The 13601-nt window shown below is 43.3% G+C and overlaps 1 protein-coding gene across 30 annotated transcripts in view; it reads right to left on the reverse strand.

The window, feature by feature from the left end:
* Positions 1 to 13601, reverse strand: part of GPHN (gephyrin) — a 592001-nt gene that overhangs the window by 391365 nt on the left and 187035 nt on the right. For all 30 annotated transcript variants that reach the window (XM_073637421.1, XM_073637415.1, XM_073637413.1 and 27 more), the window contains exon 2: positions 11385 to 11463. In XM_073637421.1, the coding sequence (XP_073493522.1) occupies positions 11385 to 11463 (79 nt within the window). The remainder of the gene's footprint in view (positions 1 to 11384; positions 11464 to 13601) is intronic.

The raw sequence follows: 13601 nt of genomic DNA on the forward strand, positions 1-13601 counted from the left end.
TTATACTGTATGGAGGACTATGTGGGGCCATTATACTGTATGGAGGACTATGTGGGGCCATTATACTGTATGGAGGACTATGTGGGGCCATTATACTGTATGGAGGACTATGTGTGGCCATTATACTGCATGGAGGACTATGTCGGGCTCATTACACTGTATGGAGGACTATGTCGGGCTCATTACACTGTATGGAGGACTATGTGGGGCCCATTACACTATATGGAGGACTATGTGGGGCCCATTACACTATATGGAGGATTATGTGGGGCCATTACACTGTATGAAGGACTATGTGGGGCCCATTATACTGTAAGGAGGACTATGTGGGCCTATTACACTGTATGGATGACATTTTGTGGCCATTATAGTGAATGGAGGGCTGTGTGGGGCCATTATACTGTATGGATGACATTTTTTGGCCATTATACTGTATGGAGGGCTGTGTGGGGCCATTATACTGTATGGAGGACTATGTGGGGCCATTATACTGCATAGAGCACTATGTCGGGCCCATGACACTGTATGGAGGACTATGTGGGCCCATTATACTGTATGGAGCGCTATGTGGGCCCATTATACTGTATGGAGCGCTATGTGGGCCCATTATACTGTATGGACGGCTATGTGGGGCCATTATTCTGTATGGAGGACTATGTGGGGCCATTATGCTGTATGGAGGACTATGTGTGGCCATTATACTGTATGGAGGACTATGTGGGGCCATTATACTGTATGGAGGACTATGTGGGGCTCATTATACTGTATGGAGAACTATGTGGGCCTATTACACTGTATGGATGACATTTTGTAGCCATTATACTGTATGGAGGACTGTGTGGGGCCATTATACTGTAAGGAGGACTATGTGGGGCCATTATAATGTATGGAGGACTATGTGGGGCCATTATACTGTATGGAGGACTTTTTGTGGCCATTAGACTGTATGGAACACTATGTGGGGCCATTATACTGTATGGAGGACTTTTTGTGGCCATTATACTGTATGGTGGACTATGTGGGGCCATTATACTGTATGGAAGACTATGTGGGGCTCATTGTACTGTATGGAGAACTATGTGGGCCTATTACACTGTATGGATGACATTTTGTGGCCATTATACTGTATGGAGGACTGTGTGGGGCCATTATACTGTAAGAAGGACTATGTGGGGCCATTATAATGTATGGAGGGCTATGTGGGGCCATTATACTCCATGGAGGACTATGGGGGGCCATTATACTCCATGGAGGACTATGGGGGGCCATTACACTGTATGGTGGACTATGTGGGGCCATTACACTGTATGGAGGACTTATTGTGGCCATTACACTGTATGGAGGACTATGTGGGGCCCATTATACTGTATGGAGGACTATGTGGGGCCATTATACTGTATGGAGGAATTTTTGTGGCCATTAGACTGTATGGAACACTATGTGGAACCATTATACTGTATGGAGGACTTTTTGTGGCCATTATACTGTATGGAGGACTATGTGGAGCCATTATACTGTATGGAGGACTATGTGGGGCCATTATACTGTATGGAGGACTTTTTGTGGCCATTATACTGTATGGAGGACTATGTGGGGCCATTACACTGTATGGAGGACAATGTGGGGCCCATTATACGGTATGGAGGACTATGTGGGGCCATTATACTGTATGGAGGACTTTTTGTGGCCATTATACTGTATGGATCACTATGTGGGGCCATTATACTGTATGGAGGACGTTTTGTGGCCATTATACTGTATGGAGGACTATGTGGAGCCATTATACTGTATGGAGGACTATGTGGGGCCATTATACTGTATGGAGGACTATGTCGGGCTCATTACACTGTATGGAGGACTATGTGTGGCCCATTACACTATATGGAGGACTATGTGGGGCCCATTACACTATATGGAGGACTATGTGGGGCCCATTACAATATATGGAGGATTATGTGGGGCCATTACACTGTATGAAGGACTATGTGGAGCCATTACACTGTATGAAGGACTATGTGGGGCCGATTATACTGTATGGAGAACTATGTGGGCCTATTACACTGTATGGATGACATTTTGTGGCCATTATAGTGTATGGAGGGCTGTGTGGGGCCATTATACTGTATGGATGACATTTTGTAGCCATTATACTGTATGGAGGGCTGTGTGGGGCCATTATACTGTATGGAGGACTATGTGAGGCCATTATACTGCATAGAGCACTATGTCGGGCCCATCACACTGTATGGAGGACTATGTGGGGCCATTATTTTGTATGGAGCACTATGTGGGGCTCATTATACTGTATGGAGAACTATGTGGGCCTATTACACTGTATGGATGACATTTTGTGGCCATTATACTGTATGGAGGGCTGTGTGGGACCATTATTCTGTATGGAGGACTATGTGGGGTCATTATACTGTATGGAGGACTTTTTGTGGCCATTAGACTGTATGTAACACTATGTGGGGCCATTAAACTGTATGGAGGACATTTTGTGGCCATTATACTGTATGGAGGACTATGTGGAGCCATTATACTGTATGGAGGACTATGTGGGGCCATTATACTGTATGGAGGACTTTTTGTGGCCATTACACTGTATGGAGGACTATGTGGGGCCATTACACTGTATGGAGGACAATGTGGGGCCCATTATACTGTATGGAGGACTATGTGGGGCCATTATACTGTATGGAGGACTTTTTGTGGCCATTATACTGTATGGAGCACTATGTGGGGCCATTATACTGTATGGAGGACTTTTTGTGGCCATTATACTGTATGGAGGACTATGTGGAGCCATTATACTGTATGGAGGACTATGTGGGGCCATTATACTGTATGGAGGACTATGTGGGGCCATTATACTGTATGGAGGACTATGTGGGGCCATTATACTGTATGGAGGACTATGTGGGGCCATTATACTGTATGGAGGACTATGTGTGGCCATTATACTGCATGGAGGACTATGTCGGGCTCATTACACTGTATGGAGGACTATGTCGGGCTCATTACACTGTATGGAGGACTATGTGGGGCCCATTACACTATATGGAGGACTATGTGGGGCCCATTACACTATATGGAGGATTATGTGGGGCCATTACACTGTATGAAGGACTATGTGGGGCCCATTATACTGTAAGGAGGACTATGTGGGCCTATTACACTGTATGGATGACATTTTGTGGCCATTATAGTGAATGGAGGGCTGTGTGGGGCCATTATACTGTATGGATGACATTTTTTGGCCATTATACTGTATGGAGGGCTGTGTGGGGCCATTATACTGTATGGAGGACTATGTGGGGCCATTATACTGCATAGAGCACTATGTCGGGCCCATGACACTGTATGGAGGACTATGTGGGCCCATTATACTGTATGGAGCGCTATGTGGGCCCATTATACTGTATGGAGCGCTATGTGGGCCCATTATACTGTATGGACGGCTATGTGGGGCCATTATTCTGTATGGAGGACTATGTGGGGCCATTATGCTGTATGGAGGACTATGTGTGGCCATTATACTGTATGGAGGACTATGTGGGGCCATTATACTGTATGGAGGACTATGTGGGGCTCATTATACTGTATGGAGAACTATGTGGGCCTATTACACTGTATGGATGACATTTTGTAGCCATTATACTGTATGGAGGACTGTGTGGGGCCATTATACTGTAAGGAGGACTATGTGGGGCCATTATAATGTATGGAGGACTATGTGGGGCCATTATACTGTATGGAGGACTTTTTGTGGCCATTAGACTGTATGGAACACTATGTGGGGCCATTATACTGTATGGAGGACTTTTTGTGGCCATTATACTGTATGGTGGACTATGTGGGGCCATTATACTGTATGGAGGACTATGTGGGGATTACAAATGGAGAATCATACTGTAATGGGGTTTTCAGTCTTTGTTGGGGAGATTGAGGGAGAGGGGTCCAGTTGGGTCATCATACTGTGTATGTGGAGGAATTCACTGTGGGGCATCACACTGTGTTTGGGGGCACTTTTGTTGGCATCATACTTTATCTGTTTTGTTAAAGTTTTTTTTATCTTTTATTACATATTTAAATTAGGCCATTGGGCCATACGCTTTTACTGCTCTTACATAACATATTATTCCACTATAATTCCAAAAGTTAATCGTTTTATTTGAGAAGGAAAAACTTCCTCAATTGTAGACATTTTTTTAACAAATATCAAGGTGGGCCGCGACTTTGTCCGAGCTTTTAACTTTGTCCCTCTGTGTAATTCAGTGTGACATCCCTGACTTTAAGGGTCATTCTCATCATGATAAAGGGTTACAATTACAAAGAGGCTGTAACAACAAACCACTTTGCAATTTTACTTTTGATTAAAAATCCTTTTCCATTCTCAAGAAAGGAAAATCAGTGGCGAGTATTTTGGGCTTGGAGGGCAGCGCTTACAAGCTCTCTACTATAGACTCTATAACACGCTAATGTTTTTGTTGTTCTAAACTAAAACCTCAGGATTCAGGTTAAATTGCCGTGTTGGCACTTTGCGATAAAGAAGTGGGTTCTGGATTGCAGTTTGGGTGCTTAATCTCTAAAAGGTTCGCCATCACTGGCCTAGGCTATAAGAAGATTGCCAACACCCTGAAACTGAGCTGCAGCACGGTGGCCAAGACCATACAGTGATTTAACAAGACAGGTTCCACTCAGAACTGACCTTGCCATGGACGACCAAAGACGTTGAGTGCACGTGCTCAGCATCATATCCAGAGGTCGTCTTTTCAAAATAGACATACAAGTGCTGCCAGCATTGCTGCAGAGGTTACAGGGATAGGGGGTCAGCCTGTCCGTGCTCAGACCAGACGCCACATACATCAAATTGGTCTGCATTGCTGTGGTCCCAGAAGGAAGCCTCTTCTAAAGATGATGCAAAAATAAGGCCGCAAACAGTTTGCTGAAGACAAGCAGACTAAGGATATGGCTTACTGGAACCATGTCCTGTGGTCTGATGAGACCAAGATAAACTTATTTGGTTCAGATGGTGTCAAGCGTGTGTGGTGGCAACAAGGTGAAAAGTACAAAAGACAAATGTGCCTTGCCTACAGTCAAGCATGGTGGTGGGAGTGTCATGGTTTGGTGCTGTTTGAGTGCTGCCGGCTGTGGGGAGCTATAGGTCATTGAGGAAACCATGAATGCCAACATATACTGTGACATACTGAAGAAGAGCATGATGCCCTCCCTTCGGAAACTGCCACAGGGCAGTATTCCAACATGATAACAACCCCAAAAACACCTCCAAGAATACCACTGCCTTGCTAAAGAAACTGAGGGTAAAGGAGCTGGAATGGTGAAGCCTAAACCCTATTGAGCATCCTCAAACAGAAGGTGGAGGAGCGCAAGGTCTCTAACATCCACCAACTCCGTGATGTTGTCATGGAGGAGTGGGAGAGGATTCCAGTGGCCACCGGCGACGCTCTAGTGAACTCCATGCCCAAGAGAGTTAAGGCAGTGCTTGAAAAGAATGGTGGCCACACAAAATATGGACACTGTGGACACAATTTGCCCATTTTCACTTAGGGGTGTACTCACTTTTGTTGCCAGTGGATTAGACAATAATAGCTGTGTGTTGAGTTATTTAGGGGGCACACCAAATTTACAGTTATACAAGCCGTACACTGACTACATTACATTGTATTCAAGTATCATATCCTCAGTGTTGTCCCATGAAAAGATATTATAAAATATTTACAAAAATGTGATGGGTGTACTCACTTTTGTGAGATACTGCATATATACACATACACACTGTGAGAAAATAATTATTTGCTACACTGCAGATTTTGCAAGTTTTCCCTCCCACCTATAAAGAATGGAGAGGTCTGTAATTTTTATCGTAGGTGAGAGACAGACAACTGTGAGAGACAGAATCTTAAAAAAAAAATCCAGAAAATCCCGTATTTTTACATAATTAATTTGCATTTTATTGCATGAAATAATTATTTGATACAATAGAAAATCAGAACTTAATATTTGGCACAGAAACTTTTGTTTGCAATTACTAAGGTTGGAGGTTTCCTGTAGTTCATGATCAAGTTTGCAAACACTGTAGCAGGGATTTTGGCCCCCTCCTCCATACAGATCTTCTCCAGATCTTTCAGGTTTCGGGGCTGTCGCTGGGCAACACTGAGTTTTAGCTTCATCCAAACATTTTCCATTGGGTTCAGGTCTGTAGACTGGGTAGGCCACTCCAGGACCTTGAAATGCTTCTCACAGAGCCACTCCTTAGTTGCCCTGCCAGTGTGTTTTGGCTCATTGTCACGCTGGAAGATCCAGCCACGACCCATCTTCAATGTTCTTTCTGAGGGAAGAAGGTTGTTGGCTAAAATCTCGCGATACATGACCCCATATCTCTCTACAATACGGTGCAGTCATCCTGTCTCCTTTGCAGAAAAGCGCCCCCAAAGTATGATGTTTCCCCCACCATGCTTCATGGTTGCGACCTTGGGGTTGTACTCATCCTTCTTCCTCCAAACACGGCGAGTGGAGTTGATACCACAAAAGTTCTATTTTGGTCTCACATGACCGTCTCACATGATTCCTCTGGATCATCCAGATAGTCATTGGCGAACTTCAAATGGGCTGGACATGTGCTGGCGTGAGCAGGGAGACATTGCGTGCCCTGCAGGAATTTAATCTATGACGGCGTAGTATGTTACCAATGATAATGTTTGAGACTGTGTTCCCAGCTCTCTTCAGGTCATTGACCAGGTCCTCCCATGTAGTTCTGGGCTGATTCCTGACCTTTCTCATAATCAACCTTACCCCATGAGGAGAGATCTTGTATAGAGCCCCAGACCCGAGGAAGAATGACAGTCATCTTGTGATTCTTCCATTTTCTAATAACTGTGCCAACAGTTGCTGCCTTCTCACCAAGCTGCTTGCCTATTGTCCTGTAGCCCATCCCAGCCTTGTGCAAATCTACAATTTTGTCCCTGGTGTCCTTAGACCGCTCTTTGGTCTTGGCAATGGTGGAGAGGTTGGAGTGTGATTGATTGAGTGTGCGGAGAGGTGTCTTTTATACAGGTAACGAGTTCAAACAGGTGCAATTAATACAGGTAATGAGTGCAGAGTAGGAGGCTTCTTAAAGAAAATCTAACAGGTCTGTGAGAGCCAGCATTCTTGCTGGTTGGTCGGTGATCAAATACTTATGTCATGCAATAAAATGCAATTTAATTATATAAAAATCATACAATGTGATTTTCTGTTTTTTTTATTTTTAGATTCTGTCTCTCACAGTAGAAGTGCACCTATGATAAAAATTACAGACCTCTCCATTCTTTGTAGGTGGGAAAACTTGCAAAATCAGCAGTGCATCAAATACACATATTACATATATACATACACACACACACACACACTTGAAACCAGAAGTAGAAAATTTATACCCTCTGGTAATACAATGTTCAGGAATAAAAAGAAACCATTATGGATAAATAAAACAGTACAAAGCTTAATAAGACAAAAACAAAGGGCATTCAAAATCTTGAAGGTCGGGAATACAGAAATAGCATTTCAGGAGTATAAAGACCTAAATAAGAAATGTAAAAAAGAAATCAAGCTAGAAAAATTATCTACAGAGAAACAAATCGCAAGCAACATTAAAATAAATCCCAAAATTTTTTATACATACATCAAGGCCAAAAAGAGAAAATCAGATGGTATCGGCCCCTTAAAAGACGATAATAACAAGATAATTATAGAGGACAAAGAAAAGGCTGAGATATTAAACAGGCACTTTTCATCCATGTTCACCAACAAACAGTCTGTTCCAGGGATCTTTCAACAGGGCAAAATCAAAGTTCACCACCTAATATAACTCGTTTAACACAAAAAGAAGTACGCCTGCATCTGAGCAAATTAAACATTGACAAATCCCTCGGCCCAGATGCCATTCATCCACAGATACTGAGGGAATTGAGCTCAGTAATTGATAAACCGCTGTATCTCATATTCTTAGACTCTCTGGTAACAGGGGTAGTGACACAGGATTGGAGGATAGCCCATGTGGTACCGATATTTAAGAAAGGTCAAAAGGTGGATCCAGCTAACTACCGTCTGGTAAGTCCGACATCAGTAGAGTGCAAAGTTTTTGAGGGCATCATAAGAGATGAGCTGCAGAGTTATATCACAGAGAACACTCGGCAGATGAGGTTTAATGTAGATAAATGTAGAGTAATGCACCGAGGACGGAGTAATCCTATTGCTGTATATACATTAGATGGGAGTATACTCGGGACTACAGAACAGGAGAAAGACGGGGGATTGTGGTTACAAGTAAGCTGAGCAGCAGTACTCAATGTCAGGCAGCAGCCGCAAAAGCAACAAGATTTTAGGATATATAAAAAGAGAAATAAAATCCAGCGATCCCAATGTACTGTTACCCCTTTATAAATCACTGGTGAGGCCACATCTGGAATATGGGATCCAGTTTTGGGCTCCGCATTTTAAAAAGGATATTCAGAAGTTACAGTCAGTTCAAAGGCGACAACTAGATTATTACAAGGGATGGAGGCCGCTCATATGATGAGAGGTGGAAAAGTTGAGCTTGTTTAGCGAAGAAAAAAAAGACGCCTCAGAGGGGATCTCATTTACATGTATATATGTGTGGTCAGTACAAAGGACTAGCACATGACTGTACTAAGGACCAGGGGGCTCATTACGGGTGGAAGAAAGGCGATTCCGGCAGCTAAACAGGAAAGGATTCTTTACAGTCAGAGCAGTGGGACTGTGGAATGTCGACCACAAGAGGTAGTGATGGCCGACACTATAACAGCTTTATACAAGGGCTGGACGATTTCCCAGATACACATAACATTGTGGGCTACAGTTAAATTAGACAAAATATTACACCTATAGTAGTACATTTAATACGGTAATAGTAATTACATAACTAGTGACATAATTAGGGCTGATGCGGGGTTCTAGGACAGATCGCATTTTCTCGTGGTCAAGAAGGAATTTTTCCCCGTGATGCAAATTGGCTGAATGTGTCCTGGGGTTTTTGCCTTATTCTGGATCAATAGATTTAGACACAGGGATTTTAGTAATACCATTATTAGAATCACAAGAGTAATACAAAAGATAAAACTAATCAAAATATTATACACTGGTTCATTTGTAATTGTAATAGTGCAGCAATAATAAAAATGGTAATAATACATTGTGAGGCCATGTCCCAGTAAGTGAGTGTAGGGAGACCAATCCGGGGAGAAAGGTTGAACTGGATGGACCGAGGTCTGTATTCAACCTACTTTACTATGTTACTATGTTAAACATTATGGTAATCCTAATTGACCCAAAACGGGAAAGGTTTATTCTGATTTTATGTCAGATATTGAGAAAAACACACAGATGTGTCTTTTTATATAGCGTATGGAAACTTCTGGCTTCAACTGTATATATATATATATATAAATAATAGAAGAAGCAAGCAGCACTCGAATAGTTACCAAAACATAGTGGACTTTATTTAGCCCATGTGGTGTGGTGACGTTTCGGTTCAACTGAACCTTTCTCAAGCAGTGAATTCATAGCTTGAGAAAGGTTCAGTTGAAACAAAACGTCGCTGGCAAAGTACTGGAGGGAAGATATGTAGCACTGAGCTTGTTAGCTCTAGTCATTAAACATAGGTAAAAGGTTTCAGCACACAAAGGAATAAGGGGTTAATCAGCCATCTTTAGTGCTAGGATGATTAAACACTTGTAGAGGGGGAGGAGGTCAGAGGATAAATCCCCAGCCTTTTAGAGCATTTGGTGTGGGGAGGGCCTGGAGGTGAAAGCTCTGGAGCTGTTCTGCCATGTGAAGGAAAGCTAAACCTCGGGTTGTTTGCTCCTGAAGCGGGCTGCAACAAGGACTGTGCCATACGTTATGTTTTGTTTTTCCTGTTAGGCCCGGGAAGGGCGTGTTTGTTTTTGCTAACATTACCACTCTTAATAAACCCAGCAGAAGACTTAAAGAGACAGTGTTCCTGTGTCTACCTCTCTGTGCAACAAAGTGAGCTGATCTACCACAATAGTATATACAATTTAGTATCATCTCTGCCTTGTGTATCATTTAAAGATGGGATCTTTTAAATCTTTAGACACTTCAGTTTTTCCAATGTGCCCAGAGCTCTTAAGAGTTATTTCAACTTTATCAATTCTATCCTCAGGATAGATGATAATTTACCGATTGCTGGGGGAAAAAGGCTGTGAAGTGCCTTGTCTGAATATTTATTGTCTCTGTGGCAGCTACAGAAAGCCAAGTAGAGCATTTGTCTCTCTCTGCTAGCCCTGTAGAGAGTGAATGAGGCTAGCAGCTCCATTCAAACATGGCACTTTACAAGTCTGATCTCGGTGGGACACCCAGAAATCGTCAAATTATCACCAATTGTTTGTAAGTAAATCAAATTAGCTTTAAATTAAAAACAAAAATCAGATTTGCAAGAAACTGATTTTTCTGGGGTTTTTGATTTTGTGTGAAGGTCACCATTTTGCTAAAATCTCATGAGTCAGAAAAGAGGTTAACCTCCGTTGTTTTCTGATCGGATTCCTAGGCTTGAGGTTCTGAGCCGCCTTCCGCTCCCTTGACGAGGGAAACTTTGGCATTCCACCCCGTTAATTGTCCACTTTTCCCTGTAGATGCTTCAGAAAGGGATAATGAATCGACACTGGTGCAAAAGCAAAATGGCGCACAACAGCCAATCGGGAGAAGTTTGTTTTTCTTTCTAATCTGCTTAAAATTCCAGCTGCAATTTGATCACAAATATTTGCAGATGATACTAAGCTCTGTAAGGTAATCAACACCGAGGAGGATAATAGAAGATTACAGAGGGATTTGAGGCAGCTGAAGGCTCGGGACGAAAAAATAGCAAAGTTAAGTTTAATGTTGATAAATGTTAGGTCATGTACTAAAAGGTAAAACACTGGGAAAAACTGATTGGACAGCAAACTCAACTTTAGTGACCAGTGCCAGGCAGCTGCTGCCAAGGCAAATACAATCATGGGATGCATTAAGACAGTCACTAGTGCGGCCACTTAGAATACAGAGTACAATTTGGGGTTACAGTGTATAAAAAGGATATAGCTGGACTAGAACAGAGACGAAACTTGGGGTTATTCAGTTTGGAAAACTGAAGTTTACCAATTTTCAGAAATCTGAGGTTTCGCCATAAGGAGCTGCTTCCTCAGTCTTTGTGTTTTGGTGCCTCCTTTGTCTCATAACATATCTGTCATATTATAAATTCTAACAAATCCTTACAGGATCTCTGATGGGTCTGTTAAGTAATTATCAATAAAATAAAATGCAAAAGTGGAAAAGGTAGCAGGGAAGCTTCAGCACTTGGTACTTACAAGGAAGGATCTTGGACTAAATCCTTAAGGTTTATGCCGCTGCGATCTTCTGCAAGGTTCCTGAAGCAACTGTCACTCACTGCCAATAAAAATAGAAGAAGTGATCAATACACTTGTATCTTATATTTCAGGACATTAGTTAAAATGAAAAAAATAAATAAAATTGACAGAAAAATTAGAATGTAATTACATTTGATGAAACCGCTGTCACCGACGGTGCTGCTGCGTATTATCTTTTATTAGGCACAGTAAATGCATATTTTTAATATACAGGTTAAGCCCAACATAATGTTTCTTCACATAGGAAAATGGCCGGTCGTATTGTTATTTGCTAAAACTACAATCCCCAGCAGAACTTGTTTCTCTTCGGTGCTGCAGACCCCTCCCTCGCTCCTGACTAAGTCCACCAGTCTGCATTATCATCAAGCAAGTGTAGAATTAATGTTATTCACGCTCTGCTCCTGTATAGGCCCCTGCCTGATTGTATCTTCTGCAGTCTATATCAGTATGGCTTCTGTGATGGTGTGATATGGTGAGTGGGGTATCATTCAGCCTATGTTCCTATTTTTACTGATTTTAGGAATGTTGTCTTGTTGCTCTGTATTATTCTGTGTATTCTCCGTATTGTCTAGAGTCTTAATTAGCTTATAAGTGGTCTGATAATTGAATTAGCCCAGTTACCATCTGCAGCCTGAATGTGTCCATACCTCTTGATGAACCCCTGCTGACATTTCCTGACTGTACATTCATGACCCCTCTGCTCCTCAAATCACCCCCTGTAGTGCCTTGATCCCTGAGGAACCGTGCCCAGGTCTGGGGGACTTGAAAACCATCCAACCAGTCTGCCTAACCCTGGCTACAAGGAGGGGGCCTGGGGAGAACAGGGAGACCACGAAGAAAGATCCTTTGTGGGACGCTAATGTGGAGGCCAGCGAGACTTGGAGCAACATGGATTGCCCTGGAAATACTGCTGGAGGAGTCTATATGGAGAAGTATCTGGACTGCATCTGTGTTCCTGGACTATTTCATCCTCTGTGTGGTGGATTGTTTATGAACCTTTCGATTTGCATTTAATAAAGGTCTTGGGACTGTTCCCTTATCTCTCGCTCTGTTGATTGTGTGATACTGGAGAAGGACCCAGTTGAAGCTTCCCGTGTGGTTTTACATCATTAGCTGGCTCTAGCAGAGCTCAACTGTCCTGCAACGTTCCACAATAGCAGCGCTGAGTTGAGTTTGTTGCTTGTGGCTGGCTGATCAGTTTAGCAAAACTGCAAATGCTGTTCTGTTGATAAATATGGCAGGAGATAATTTAGCATTTGCAGCTTCACATCACTGATCTCTCAACAACAATCAACAAACACAGCTCAATTAATCTAAGCCCTTGAATACAGCCCTATCCTGCAGTACATCACTCCTCTCAGGCCCCATCCTGCAGCGCATCACTCCTCTCAGGCCTCTATACAGAGCCCCATCCTGCAGCGCATCACTCCTCTCAGGCCTCTATACAGCATCTCATCTTCCAGTGCATCACTCCTCTCAGGCCTCTATACAGCATCCCATCTTGCAGAGCATCACTCCTCTCAGGCCTCTATACAGAGCCCCATCCTGCAGCGCATCACATCTCTCAGGCCTCTATTCAGTGCCCCATCTTGCAGTGCATCACTCCTCTCAGGCCTCTATACAGAGCCCCATCCTGCAGTGCATCACTCCTCTCAGGCCTCCATATAGAACCCCATCATGCAGTACATCACTCCTCTCAGACTTCTATACAGTGCCCCATCCTGCAGTACATCACTCCTCTCAGGCCTCTCTATACAGCGCCCCATCTTGCAGTGCATCACTCCTCTCAGGCCTCTATACAGAGCCCCATCCTGCAGTGCATCACTCCTCTCAGGCCTCCATATAGAGCCCAATCATGCAGTACATCAATCCTCTCAGACCTCTATACAGTGCTCCATCCTGCAGTACATCACTCCTCGTAGGCCTCTCTATACAGCGCCCCATCTAGCAGTGCATCACTCCTCTCAGACCTCTATACAGTGCCCCATCCTGCAGCGCAACACTCCTCTCAGGCCTCTATATAGAGCCACACGTAGCCGTGCTTCCTTCCAAAGCCTACAGTAATCAGGTGAGCTGAATCTACTTTCCTCTTTTTTCACTCTATATAGAACCCCATCCTGCAGTACATCACTCCTCTCAGGCCTCTATACAGAGTCC

This window comes from Phyllobates terribilis, unplaced genomic scaffold (genome assembly GCF_046119375.1).
Source record: "Phyllobates terribilis strain yellow unplaced genomic scaffold, ASM4611937v1 Scaffold_6__1_contigs__length_29720123, whole genome shotgun sequence".
NCBI classification, from domain to species: domain Eukaryota; kingdom Metazoa; phylum Chordata; class Amphibia; order Anura; family Dendrobatidae; genus Phyllobates; species Phyllobates terribilis.